General features: G+C 44.2%; 1 protein-coding gene across 11 annotated transcripts in view; it reads right to left on the reverse strand.

The window, feature by feature from the left end:
* Nucleotides 1-13,562, reverse strand: part of ARNT2 (aryl hydrocarbon receptor nuclear translocator 2) — a 185,765-nt gene that overhangs the window by 78,537 nt on the left and 93,666 nt on the right. For all 11 annotated transcript variants that reach the window (XM_070478234.1, XM_070478232.1, XM_070478235.1 and 8 more), the window contains exons 6-8: nt 12,616-12,718; nt 9,959-10,024; nt 9,357-9,442 (exon numbers count right to left, since the gene is read on the reverse strand). In XM_070478234.1, the coding sequence (XP_070334335.1) occupies nt 9,357-9,442; nt 9,959-10,024; nt 12,616-12,718 (255 nt within the window). The remainder of the gene's footprint in view (nt 1-9,356; nt 9,443-9,958; nt 10,025-12,615; nt 12,719-13,562) is intronic.

Raw genomic sequence — 13,562 nt, forward strand, 5'->3', positions numbered from 1 at the left:
GTGGTGCACAGGCTTAGTTACCCCAAGACATGTGGGATCTTCCCAGACCAGGGATGGAACCAGTGTCCCCTGGTTCCAGGTAGATTCTTAAGCAATGAACCACAAGGAAAGTCCACACTGTAAGCTTCTAAAGGGCAGGTGCTATATCAGACTCTCCCTAGGTTCCCCAGGAACTAGGAAAGTAACTGGCCCATGGCTTGTGCTCAGAAAGTACCCACTGAAAGAAACGGAAGAGTGGCTTTGCCCTGCCTGAGAATGAGGAGGATGGAAAAGGTGGCCAATGCTCCATCTCACAAGTTAAGGTCATGGCTCTGATGTTCAACCAGAATATCAAACATCAATATGTCCATCTTGGACAGGACAGAATGGCTGAGGGTTGGTGAGAGGAGGGAATCCAGCCTTGTGGGTGCATAGCTTCCAAAAGAAGAGCAGTCTTTGGAAACTTTCAAATGAAGGGAAAAAAAAACCAAACAACAAACACAGTGTTCAACCGGAAAACTGTGAGAAGCGCGGGGCTGTTGTGGATGAGTTCATGGTGGGGCTGAGCTGTCTGCTGAAGTGGCAACACTGGCCTGACCACTGCAGATTATAGCCAAAACCCTGAAATAACCTCAGGCCTCTGGTATGCTGTGGCCAAGGCTTACTGAAAGTCCAGCAGCATCATGAACGAAAGCATCAGCCTTGCCGATGAGAAAGCACCAGAGGCCGCCAAGAACCAAGCCTCTTCCTGATCAGGATGGTCCCAGAGGGAGGTAACCAGATCTCAGTCAAGCACACCCCCTCCACTGGGGCAGATCCTGGCTCTCCTGTGCAGACACACAGCCAGTTAATCAGACATTTTCCACGGATTATTCTGTGGTGATGAACCAAGCACATCAGATGATGATGACTAGAGGAGAGGTCCCTGTGATAGACATGGAGTCTGGCTCAAAGCAGGATGCCAGTGTGAAAAATGCAAGGCGCTGGGGCAGTGACCATGGGGTGGAGGCAATTCCCATCTTCAGAATTTCAAAGCTACCCCTGGACTCTAAGCATACCTCACAAACTGGAAAATGCAACCTGCTGTTGGTGATCTCTTCTGCATCGAGGGTGATATCTCCTTTGCTACGTTGAACACAGAGTACTGACTTCTTTAGAAGGAAGGATTAGACAGAGCAATTGTAGAACTCTGTTTTTTCTTTAGTCACACACCAGATATTTTTTTTTTTTAAATTTTTTAGCTGCACCATGTAGCATGCCAAAATCTTAGTTCCCCAACCAGGGATGGAACCTGTGCCCCCTGCAGTGGAAGCACAAGTTCTTGACCACTGGACCACCAGGGAAGTCCCTAGCTCAAATATTTCAAATGAAGCTTATACAGTATACTGGTGGTTCAGATGATAAAGAATCTGTCTGCAATGCGGGACACCCGGGTTCAATCCCTGGGTCAGAAGATCCCCTGGAGAGGGCAATGGCAACCCACTCCAGTATTCTTGCCTGGAGAATCCCATGGACAGAGGAGCCTGGTGGGCTACAGTCCATGGGGTTGAAAAGAGTCTGATACGACTGAGCGACTAACATTTCACTTGCACAGAGTATACAATGCTGTGAGGCTAACTGGGAAAGTCACTGTGTAATAGAAAGGGTTTCTGGAATATAGCAGAATTTTGGGGGATGTTTATATTTACGATGGAGTCAACAGGTACCAGGTAAAAGTTTGCTTGCACAACTTGTTGGTTCAGAAATAAGCACAAGTGTTGCCAGGGGGCTGTCAAAGAATTATTCACAAGGTCCTTGCTGCTTCACAAAATCTACTGCTCCTACTCACTGTTAGAGACTTCTAAGGTCGCCTGTAGGTATTCTGAGCAACTTTGGTGCTTGGGCACCTTCATATCTCCTAACCAAGTCACTGTTTATAATTAAGGAGTTTGAGCCCATGAGCAAGTAGGGACAGCATTCCTCATGGACATTTACAAGGCGTCATTCAAGCATCAAGTGAGTGGCCGTTCCAGTGCTCCGGTACCATGACCTTATTATAGAGTAAGTGTGCCAATGACCTCATTCCAGCCACCTCATCTATGTCAGATGACTGTCTGTGCCATCTGAGAAGATTTCTGGGAAAGTGGATTCTATAAACATCTTTGGAAATTCTGGCAAAGAATTCTTTCAAAACCCATTCCCCTTGGGTTAACAACTATTTTTTTTTTTTTTAACAGGGAAGACCCTTTTCTTCTTTCCTTTCACACATCCATCCAGCCATCTGGTCTGTCGTTCAGTTACACAGTCATGTCTGATTCTTTGTGATCCCATGGACTGCAGCACACCAGACTTCCCTGTCCATCACAATCTCCTGGAGAGTGTGTGAAATAGTAATACATTTTACGTGCCAGGTCTGAGCTCACCACTGGGTTGAGAAAATGAAGCATGCATTTGGCCTTGAGGGCTCTAAATGTAAGTGAAAAATAGTGTATGATATGTGTAATGAATGGAGTTATCAATCACGTAAATACAGTCCACACTATATCTAAAATGGATAACCAACAAGGACCTAGAGTAGAATAGCAGAGAGAACTCTGTTCAATGTTATGTGGCAGCCTGGATGGGAGAGGAGTTTGGGGAGAATGGGCACAAGTATAAAAATAGCTGAGTTACTCTGCTGTGCACCTGAGACTATCACAACATTGCTAATTGGCTACACTCCAATATGTTAAAAAAAAGTTTAAATAGAAAAAAAGAATGGAGTTATTGATGAAGAAACAGTATTAACAGCCACAGAACAAGAAATATAGCAATTCATGATGCTGGAGGCATGATTGAATCGTCATGTGTGGATACAAGCTTAATTTCCAGAACTTCTATCTTTATAGAAACACAGCAACTAAATACAACAACCAAAAAAAAAAAAAAAACACCACACACACAACAAACAAAATGACACAATTTCTGAATTCATAGCAAACCACTCAATCCAGTGGTATGAAATGCTGTTTAGAAAATTCTACTTGGTTGCCTAAAAATGCCATTTTCTCTGATGATGAAAGTCATGTAAAAATTAGGAAAATGCAAGACAGAAGAGAGAAGAAAAAAGTAACCAATAATCTACTACACAGAAATATGATTACTATTCTATGTACAATTTTTCAACACATAGATACACCATTCATTTATAATCTAAAAATAAAAGTGTGATCATGATTGCATAACCTGTCATTCTTTTTAAAACTTCTTAGCACTTTGCTTCATTCTTTTTTTATTTTTAAAGATTTATTTGTTTATTTGGCTATGGCACGTGGGATCTTTGATCTTTATCATTTTGGCATACAGAATCTTTCAACTGCAGCATGCGAATCCTTAGTTGTAGCATGTGGGATCTAGTTCCCTGACCAGAGACTGAACCCAGGTCCCTGCATTGGGAGCGGAATCTCAGCCACTAGACCACTAGGAAAGGCTCATGCTCCATTCTCAAATACCTTCTGAAAGCATGTTTATGGTTGTCCAGTATCCTATCATGGCTTCCCTGGTGGCTCAGGCAGTAAAGAATCCGCCTGCAATGCAGAAGATCTGGGTTCCATCCCTGGGTTGGGAGGATCTGATGGAAAAAGGCATGGCAACCCACTCTAGTATTCTTGCCTGGAGAATCCCCAAGGACAGAAGAGCATGGTGGGCTATGGTTCATGGAGTCACAAAGAGTTAGTCACGACTGAAGCAACTAAGCATAGCACACAGCACAGTATCCTATCATATAGACATTTCATGCTAGTTTTAGCCAATTCTTTATTGTTGAAATTTAGATATTTACAATATTTAGACTTTGAAATTTAAAACAATTCAAGGTTTTCACAACAATGTTTAACCATACCATACACACATCTCTGATTAATTCCTGTATATTGACTGCACATTTTAAGGCATTTAATATATATTCTCAAGTTATTCTACAGAAGGTTTGTACTGATTCAAATTCCCATCAGCAGAATATTCACCTTCCCAGGTGAATACAGAACCCGCCTGCCATGCAGGAGACTTAATGAGACATAGGTTCGATCTCTGGGTCAGGAAGATCCCCTGGGGAGGGCATGGCAACCCACTCCAGTATTCTTGCCTGGGAAATTCCATGGACAAAGAAGCCTGGCAGGCTTCAGTCCATAGGGCTGCAAAGAGTTGGACATGACTGAATCGACTGAGCACACACGCACAGCAGAACACAAAAGTGTCCATTTTTCTGAACCTTCCCAATAGTGTGTATTTTGTCTTCTAAATTTTTTGCTACTTGATAGGTAAAAGAAGATGGTATAAAATTATTTTAACTTGCAGTTCTGATGAACAGGAGGCTGAATTCTTTCCAGATGCTTAGCATGTGTGTGTATTCATATTTGTAAATGTATGTAACACCCTGTTCAGAGCTTTTGCTCATTTCTTCCTATTCAGTGAAAAATCCGCCTTTTGGTCCAAATTGTGCCCTCTGGAACTATCCTAAGTAAGTTTAATTCCTCCTTCATATGACACCCCCTCAAATACTTGAAGACAAAAGTCATGTCTTGCTTTCTCCAAGATAAACAATCCCGGCTCCTTCAACTGTTTCTCATGTGGCAAAGTTTCAAGGGCAGTTGTTGGAGATTTAATGCCTCACAACCCCTTCCGCCCGTTAGCCTGTACCCTTCAGCTCTCTTGGGTATAGAACTCCACAGGACTCCAGAAAAGTGGGCCCTGAATCACTTTTTTAGAATTTTGCTTTTTGGACACATGACAAGTGGAATCTTAGCTCCCCAACCAGGGATCAAACCCACGTCCCCTGCATTGGAAGAGTGGAATCTTAACCACTGGACCACCAGGGAAGTCTTGTCCTGAATCCTCCTGGCAGACTCTCTGCATGCAGTCACCTGCCTGCACCTTGGCTCTCAGCCTCCTTTCTTGTGATAGGCAGGCATGGCACTCAAATAAACTGGTAGAAAAAGAGCACTTTGAGGCCAGAAACAGGAAGAGAAGTTTGCCTGGTATAACAAGGACGATGAATTCAAATGAGGAGAGCATTAAGAAGGAGACGGTACGCTGGTCCCCGAGAGGCTGAATTTGGCAGGACTGGGGTAGCTTTCTAGAGTCTCATCTGGGGAGCCTCTCCTGACGCTGGGGAAGGTAAAGGACCCCGCCTCCATCCACAGGGCTGACTGTCTGGCCACACCCTCCTGGAGTCATTTGTGTACCTGCTTGTCCCCCACCAGCACATCTTTGCATTCCCCAAGGGCTGGGCCTCAGTCTAGTGCCCAAGAGCCTTGCTCAGCAGATGGCTTGGATGAGGCCATCACATGTCCCAGAGAGTCACGGCTAGAAATCTTTCACCAGGCTGCCCACAAAGGCTGCCCCTTTGCTCTTCTTTGCTTCTCATCAAACAACCTTCCAGCATAAATCTGTTGTCTCAAGTACTTTCAAACCTCATAGATTTCCCGGACAATAGCCATGGGCACCCACACCAGTGACAAGGAAGCCCCAGGGCATCACAGAGTTGTACCTGATTAACACGTCAGCTTTGGAGGACTCTCTTTAAGAATCCTGGGTCTGATGAGTTCTGTAGAATGGTCAAGACTATGGAACTACAAAGCTGGGGTCCAGGCTCTGGACACTATAAATGAATCACTGCCTTCAGAGTTCCTGTCTTTGAGCTCAACCTTAAGGCAAGTAACACCTTGATGATTTTATGCATTATGATCTAAGTATGGGCTTCCTAGGTGGTATAGTAGTAAAGAATCTGCCTGCCAATACAGGATACGCAAGAGATGCAGGTTCCATCCCTGGGCTGGGAAGATCTCCTGGAGGAGGGAATGGCAACCCATTTTAGAATTCTTGCCTGGAAAATTCCATGGACAGAGGAGCCTGGTGGGCTACCATCCATGGTGTCGCAAAGAGTAGGACAGGACTGAGCAACTGAGCACAGGCACGAGCATGGTCTAAGTAGAAAAACATATACAAATAAGATATACTATAAATAAATCCGATATATCGATATCTATCTATATCTCAAACATTAAATATTGCCAACTTATCACAAGATTAATATAAAACCTCACAGTAAAGACCTATTTACCTCAGTTCTTATTACCTGATACATCACACCTGGATTTCAACAAAGATTTACAAGATATGCTAAAAGGCAGGAACAAACATAGCTCAAAGAGACAACTAAATATCAGAACCAGACTCAGATATGACATGGATTTTGAAATGACTAGGCTGGGAATTTAAAATAACTATGATTAATATAAAATTAAATTAATATAATTTAATGTTCAAAGGGCTAGTGGAAGAAGTAGATAAAATAAAGAACATATGGGTAATGTAAACAGAGAGATGGAAACTCTAAGAAAGAATAAAAAGGAAATGCTAGAAAAACAAAAAAACACTAACAGAAAACAATGCCTTTGACAGTCTCATCAGTAGACTGGACATACTCAAGAATAGAATTAGTGAGCTTGCAGATATATCAACTGACATTTCCAAAACTGAAATGGAAAGTCAAAAAACAATAAAAAACCCAGAACAGAATACCCCCAAACTATAGTCCAGTTTCAAAAGATAAACGTGTAATTGGAATACCAAAAGGAGAATAGAATGAAACAAAAGAAATATTTGAAGAAATAATGTCCAAGAATTTTCCAAAGTTAATGACAGACCCCAAACCACAGACGCAAGAAGCTCAGAAAAAATACCAACCAGTACAAATAGTCAATGGGGCTTCCCTAGTGGCTCAGTGGTAAAAATCCATCTGCCAAGTAGGAGATGCAGGTTCAATCCCTGGGCTGGAGAGATCCCCTGGAGAAGGAAATGGCAACCCACTCTAGGAGTCTTGCCTAGAGAATCCCAAATACAGGGGAGCCTTGTGGGCTACAGTCCATGGGGTCGCAAAGAGTTGGAAACAACTCAGGGACTAAACAACAACAACAACGATAACCAAAAAATCCCACAAAAATTAAAACAAACTATACTATCATATTGAAACTGCGGAAATCCAAAAACAAAGAAAAATCTTGAAAGAAGCCAGAAAAAAGTCCCACACTACATATAGAAAAATGAGGATAAGAATCACATAGACTTCTCATCAGAAACCATGCAGACAATAAAGTGAAATGAATATTTAAAGTGTGGAAAGAAAATAACCACCAACCTAAAATTCTATATCCAGTGAAATTGTCCTCCAAGTGTGAAGGAGAAATAATGACTTTCTATGAAAAACAAAAATGGTGAGAATTTATCATCAGCAGAGTTGTCCTGCAAGGAATGTTAAAAAGAAGGTCTTCATGAAGAAGGAAATTATACAGATCAGAAACTCAGATCTCCACAAAGGAAGGAAGAGCATCAGCGAAGGAATATAATTAAGGTAAAAATGAAATATTCACACACTACAAAATTTGCCATCTTAAAGAATACAATTCAGTGGTTTTTAGTAGATTCGCACAGTTATGCAGCTATTACTACTATCTAAATATAGAACATTTTTGTCACCTCAGAAAGAAACACAACTCTGAATATTCATTGGAAGAACTGATCTGAAGCTGAAGCTCCAATTCTTTGGCCACCTGACGAGAAGAGCCTACTCACTGGAAAAGACCCTGTGCTGGGAAAGATTGAAGGCAAAAAGAGAAGGGGGTGGCAGAGGATGAGATGATTGGATGACATCACTGACTCAATGGACATGAATTTGAGCAAACTCTGGGAGATAGTGGAGGACAGAGGGGCCTGGCATACTGCAATTCATGGGGTTACAGAGTAGGACACGACTTAGCAACTGAACAATAATAACCCATTAGCAGTCACTCCCAATTTTTCTCTCCCCCCATAACCTGGAAACCACAAATATACTTTTTGTTTCAATGGATTTGCCTATTCTGAACGTTTCATATACATGGAATTGTAATGTGGCCTTTTGTGTCTAACTTTCTTTTACTTAGCATGATGTTTTCAAGGTTCACCCATATTATAGCATGAATCAGTACTTCATTGCTTTTTTCCCCCTCTCTCCAGCCCTGGTATCTGCCAGTCAATTTTAATTGCGGGATAATTCTTTACAGTGTTGTGTAAGTTTCTTCTGCAAACAATGTGAATCAGCTATAAGTATACATATAACCCCTCCCTCTTGAGCCTCCCTCTCACCTCTGCCATCACACCCTTCTAGATCATCACAGAATACTGAACTGAGCGCCCTGTGATATATAGAAGCTCTCCACTAGCTATTTTGCACATGGTATTGTATTAATGTATATATCAATGCTACTCTCTCAATTTGTCCCACCCTTTCCTTCTCCTTCACTGCTTTTTATTGCTGAATTATTATTAGCTTAGCTTAGTGCATTGAAGCTATCATAAGGGTATACCACTTTTTATTTATCCATAAATGTACATGTGTAATTTGATTCCATATTTTGGCCACCATGAATAATGCTGCTATGAACATTCAGGTACAATTTTCTTTGTGAATATAAGCTTTCAGTTCTCTTGAGTATATACCTTGGAGTGAAACTGCTGAGTCATATGGCAACTCTAGGCTCAACATTTTGAGGAACTTCCAGACTGTTTTCCAAAGCAGCTGCTTCATTTTATACCCCCACCAGCAAAGGATGAGGGTTCCAGTTGCTCCAAACCCTTACCAACATGCATTATTGTCTATTTTAACCATACTAGTGAGTGTGAGAGGTATTTCATCACCGTGGTTTTGATTTGCATTTCTCTAGCGACTTGAATACAATTATCATTTCAAATGTCCCTCTGAGACTCAGATGTATAGAACAGACTTGTGGACTCTGTGGGAGAAGGCGAGGGTGGGATGTTTCAAGAGAACAGCATCGAAACACGTATATTATCTAGGGTGAAACAGATCACCAGCCCAGGTTGGATGCATGAGACAAGTGCTTGGGCCTGGTGCACTGGGAAGACCCAGAAGGACCAGGTGGAGAGGGAGGTGGGAGGTGGGACCGGGATGGGGAATACATGTAAATCCATGGCTAATTCATTTCAATGTATGACAAAAACCACTGCAATGTTGTAAGGTAATTAGCCTCCAACTAATAAAAAAAAAATAAATTAAAAAAAATTAAAAAAATTAAAAAATAAAAAAACAAATGTCCCTCTGACTTTCCAGAGAGCTCTCAGTGACAGATCACAGAAAGGATTTGTGAGGCGCCAATCACCTTTGCAGGATCACTCTTTTACAAACCTTCGTTTCAAGTAGCAAGATTTTTTTCCATTACAAAGACCATTACATTCTAACTACAATGGAAAATAAGAGTATTTTCCAGTCTCTTTCTATAAGAATGCATTTCTAACAGGATACCATGGTGACATGAACCAGCATTCAATCCCCTGGGAATGAAGATGCAGGTTCTCCTTACCTGCTGGTGGCCAAGCCTTGATGTAGCCTGTGCAGTGGACCACAGCATACTGGGCTTCTCCTTCCTTCACAGGGCCAAGGCCATTCCTAGAGAAAGAACATCATGAGCAGGCTTTCAGCACCTGGGGGTGAGGCAAGGATGCCCATGACTCCTTTAGTACCTAAGCTTCTGGGGTCACCTGTTGACCTTGTGTTTCTGAATCTTCACCTCCCAGCATCCTCCTTTCCCCCTTCCCTCATAGTATGCATGTCCATAATAAATCCACCCAACACCTTTCTCAGCTGAGCCACAGTAACTCTGAAGTGTGAGTCTCTTGGTGCTTTCCATGGCTAAGCCTGTCTTTAAGTTCAGCTATTCCTTAGCTTAGTGCATTGAAGCTATCTACTGGCATAGCCCCAAAACATCCATCATGCCTACCACCTTTCCTGGTGGTCCAGGGACTAGTACTCTGTGCTCTCAATGCAGGGGGCCTAGATTCGATTCTTGGTCAGGAAACTAGATCCCACATGCTGCAATTAAAGATCCCATGTGCCACACCTAAGACCAGCACAGCCGAATAAATATTTTTAAAAATAAAGATAAAAACTGTAAGGCCTACTGACCTGAACCTCTTCCTCATGGTGGTTAGTCTGTTTAGAGGAAGATGGTCCAAAGGAGCATTTCCACACCTAAGATGTGAGAAACACATTAGAACGGGTGAAGAGCCAGCCAACCTTATAAAGCCTACAGTGCTGCAGGCAAGTATATTTGTTGTTGTTCAGTCACTCAGTCATGTCTGACTCTTTGTGACCCCCTTTGGACTGAGGCACACCAGGCCTCCCTGTCCTTCACTATCTCCTGAAGTTTGATCAAACTCATGTCCATTGAGTCAGTGATGTCATCCAACCACCTCATCCTCTGCCGCCCCCTTCTCCTCCTGCCCTCAGTCTTTCCCAGCATCAGGGTCTTTCCCAAAGAGTTGTCTCTCCGTATCAGGTGGCCAAAGTACTAAAGCTTCAGCTTTAGCATCAGTCCTTCCAATGAATATTCAGGGTTGATTTCCTTTAGGACTGACTGGTCTGACCTTAAGCCTAGTATATGGACCTTATCTAATGTGACCACACTTACTCAGGTGAGCTGTATAGCTAATTTCTTCCCAAAGTGCAGAAGCAGGGCTGCATGTCTATGAATTCTGATCATCACCGAAGGCAAGGGAGGGGACCCATTCTTCAGTGCACAGGTAGACCGTCTCCGGCCCAGCCCAGGAGCCAGAGACCTATGAACAGACACATGCTCCACTCTGCAGATCATTTCAGTGTAACTTGGGGGCTTTCAGGGAACAAGGGAAGGGTGGTGATGACAGCTACAGCATCTCTTCAGGCCCAAGCAGAGGCATCAACTCAAAACAGATGTTGCCAGCTGACAAACAGAACCATCTTCTCAGGCTTCAGATTAACAGTGTAGAAAGTCCCTCCTCCCCTGCAGTGTTCTGGCACTAGGAATGAGCAAACCACTGTGAGCCTGTGAATGACAACAGACAAACTGGGGACAGGAGGAGGATGAGTCTGGAATCAGATCTTTCTATGGGTCCTTCTCTGGGAGGCAGGGGGTGTGAGGTGTCCCATTGCCCTTTCAAGCAGCATCTTTTCTGCCTCCCTTCTCCATAACTGTCTCCACATCCCAGGCTCCAAGTATCCACAGCCTGCACTGTGGTCAACCTCTGACCTGTGTTCTCATTTCGCACTTCCATTTCCCAATTTCACGGTAGATGATGTCCTCAATGTCTCGGTATTCAGTGCAGCAAAGACAAGAGTCCATTTATACTCTGAGGCCTGGGGGAGCTGCCAGAATGGGCACGTTTTCACAGCAGGATCCATCCAAGAGGTAGCCGCCTAGGGATGCTGGCACAGCCCTCTGCCCTCTGGCAGGTTGTGCCCAGTGTCTTCCTGAAACTAAGCTGCTTTATTTGGAGGGGAAGGCCATGCTCTCAGCAGATGGCAGTGCTCCTTGCCTCACAGGTAAATCCAGGTAGTGTGGGTGTGGCACTGCAAAAAGCAACCCAAAGGTACCAGGGCAGGGAGGGGACCACCTGACTCTGGTCGATAGGTCAGTGATACTGGTATTGGAGGGCTTCCCAGGTGGCACAGTGGTAAAGAATCTGCCTGCCAATGCAAGAGACCTGGGTTTGATCCCTGGGTCAGGAAGATCTCTTGGAGGAGGAAATTGCAACCCACTCCAGTATTCCTGCCTGGAAAATTCCATGGATAAAGGAGCCTCACAGGCTCTAGTCCTGGGTCGTAAGGAGTTAGAAACGACTAAGGAACTAGGCACAGCACAGTAATGGTATTAGAGAGACTTCCCTGGTGGTCCAGTGGCTAAGACTCTGTGCTCCCAATGCAGGGGGCCTGGGGTCAATCCCTAGTCAGGGAACTAAATCCCACATGCCTCAATTAATACTTTGCATGCTGCAACTAAAGACTCTGCATGCTACAATGAAGATCAAATATCCTGCGTGCTATAAATAAGACCCAGCACAAATAAATTAATTAAATAAGGGCACTGGAGGCTACTTAGGAATGGAATACCTGATACTTCCAATAAATTTATGCACAAGGCAACTTCTTAGATGGGGCAATGAAGAATTCACCCTGCTGTGCTACAATGAATGTCCCTCTAGCTAGGACGGGCATTTACTCTACTGGCCAAAGCACTGAGGAAAGCCCTTGCTGTGCTGGACTACATTAACTGATGCATTCTGTCCCTGGTGGACACTAATGCATGTGAGTCTGAGCCACTCGGCTTGCCCCTGCCGGCTGAACAGAGGGAAGACAGCCTGTGCAGTTGTTAGGTTGCTCAGTCATGTCCGATTCTCTGTGACCGCCAGGCTTCCCTGACCTTCACCATCTCTCGGAGTTTGTTCAAAGTCACATCCAAGGAGTCGGTGATGCCATCCAACTATCTCATCCTTTGTTGCCCCCTTCTCCTCCTGCCCTCAGTCTTTCCCAACATCAGGGTCTTTTCCAATCTCACTGATGTCAACCCTCAACTCTGTATTTTCAGCCTCAAGCTCTCCCATGAACTCCAGAATTCTACGTCCAACTGCCAACTCCTTATCTCCATTTACAGGTGAGACAAACCAAAGGAGATGACATGGGGCTGCAGTCAGGAGGTGATGTCACCAGGGTAAAGGTGTGATCTGAGAGCCCCTCAGGATGCTCAGCAGCAGGGGGGAAGGGAGTGGCCCCACCAGAGCCCCAGCCCACTGCTCCCCCAAACAGACCTCATCCTGCAGATGAAGGACCTCCGGGAACCCATGCACATCCTCATGGATGACTGCTGCCCTTCTTTCTTGACTGTCCCGGTCTTCAGGTCCAAGATCCGGCCTGAGACAGAGACAGAGAGAGAGAAAAGACATTTGCATGAATCTCTGTCTTTGATTGTGGGGTACAGGTGAGGGGAGAGCTCTCCAAGTGAAAACACATGGGGCCATGCAAATTGTTTCTTGGAATTCCCAACATTCTTTAAGCAATGAAATCCACACAATCCTAATGCTTTGTTTTCTTCAAAGAATGGTCCACACCCGCTGTCTCTGCTTTGTCCAATTCCATCACAAGTCCCCCCAGTTTGGCTTTGTCTTCCACGGCTTCATGGAAACGGCATTCACCAAGGTCACTAACGACATTTTTATTGCTAAATCTAAAACATGCTTTCCCTTTGGCTTATCTGACTGCTTCTGCTGAGGCACAATGATTCTTGAAAATCCTCCCTCCCCTTGGCTTCTGACAATCACTCTCCACTCGCCTCCCCCAGAGGCTCTTCCCTCTCCCAGAGGCTCCAACTTGAGCCATCTTCTCTCCTTGTTCTATGTATCCCTTATGCCAGGAGTCCCCAACCTCCGGGCCATGGACTGGTCCCTCCAGTCAGATCAGTGGCAGCATCAGATTAGAAATAAAGTACACAAGAAATGTAATACATTTAAATCATCCTGAAACCATCCTTCCACCCCCCGTCTGCAGAAAAACTGTCTTCCATGAAATTGGTCCCTGTTGCCAAAAAGGTTGGAGACCACTGTCCCATGTGATTTTAGCCACTCCAAGGTTTTGAGGATCAATTCTACCCTAACGAACCTACATCTACACCTCCAGCACCAAGATCTAAACCACCAGTGGATGATTGCACACCTCAAAGGCAGCATCAACCATACCCAGACACCAGCTAAAGCATCTC

Source organism: Odocoileus virginianus, chromosome 16 (genome assembly GCF_023699985.2).
Source record: "Odocoileus virginianus isolate 20LAN1187 ecotype Illinois chromosome 16, Ovbor_1.2, whole genome shotgun sequence".
Classification (NCBI taxonomy): Eukaryota; Metazoa; Chordata; class Mammalia; order Artiodactyla; family Cervidae; genus Odocoileus; species Odocoileus virginianus.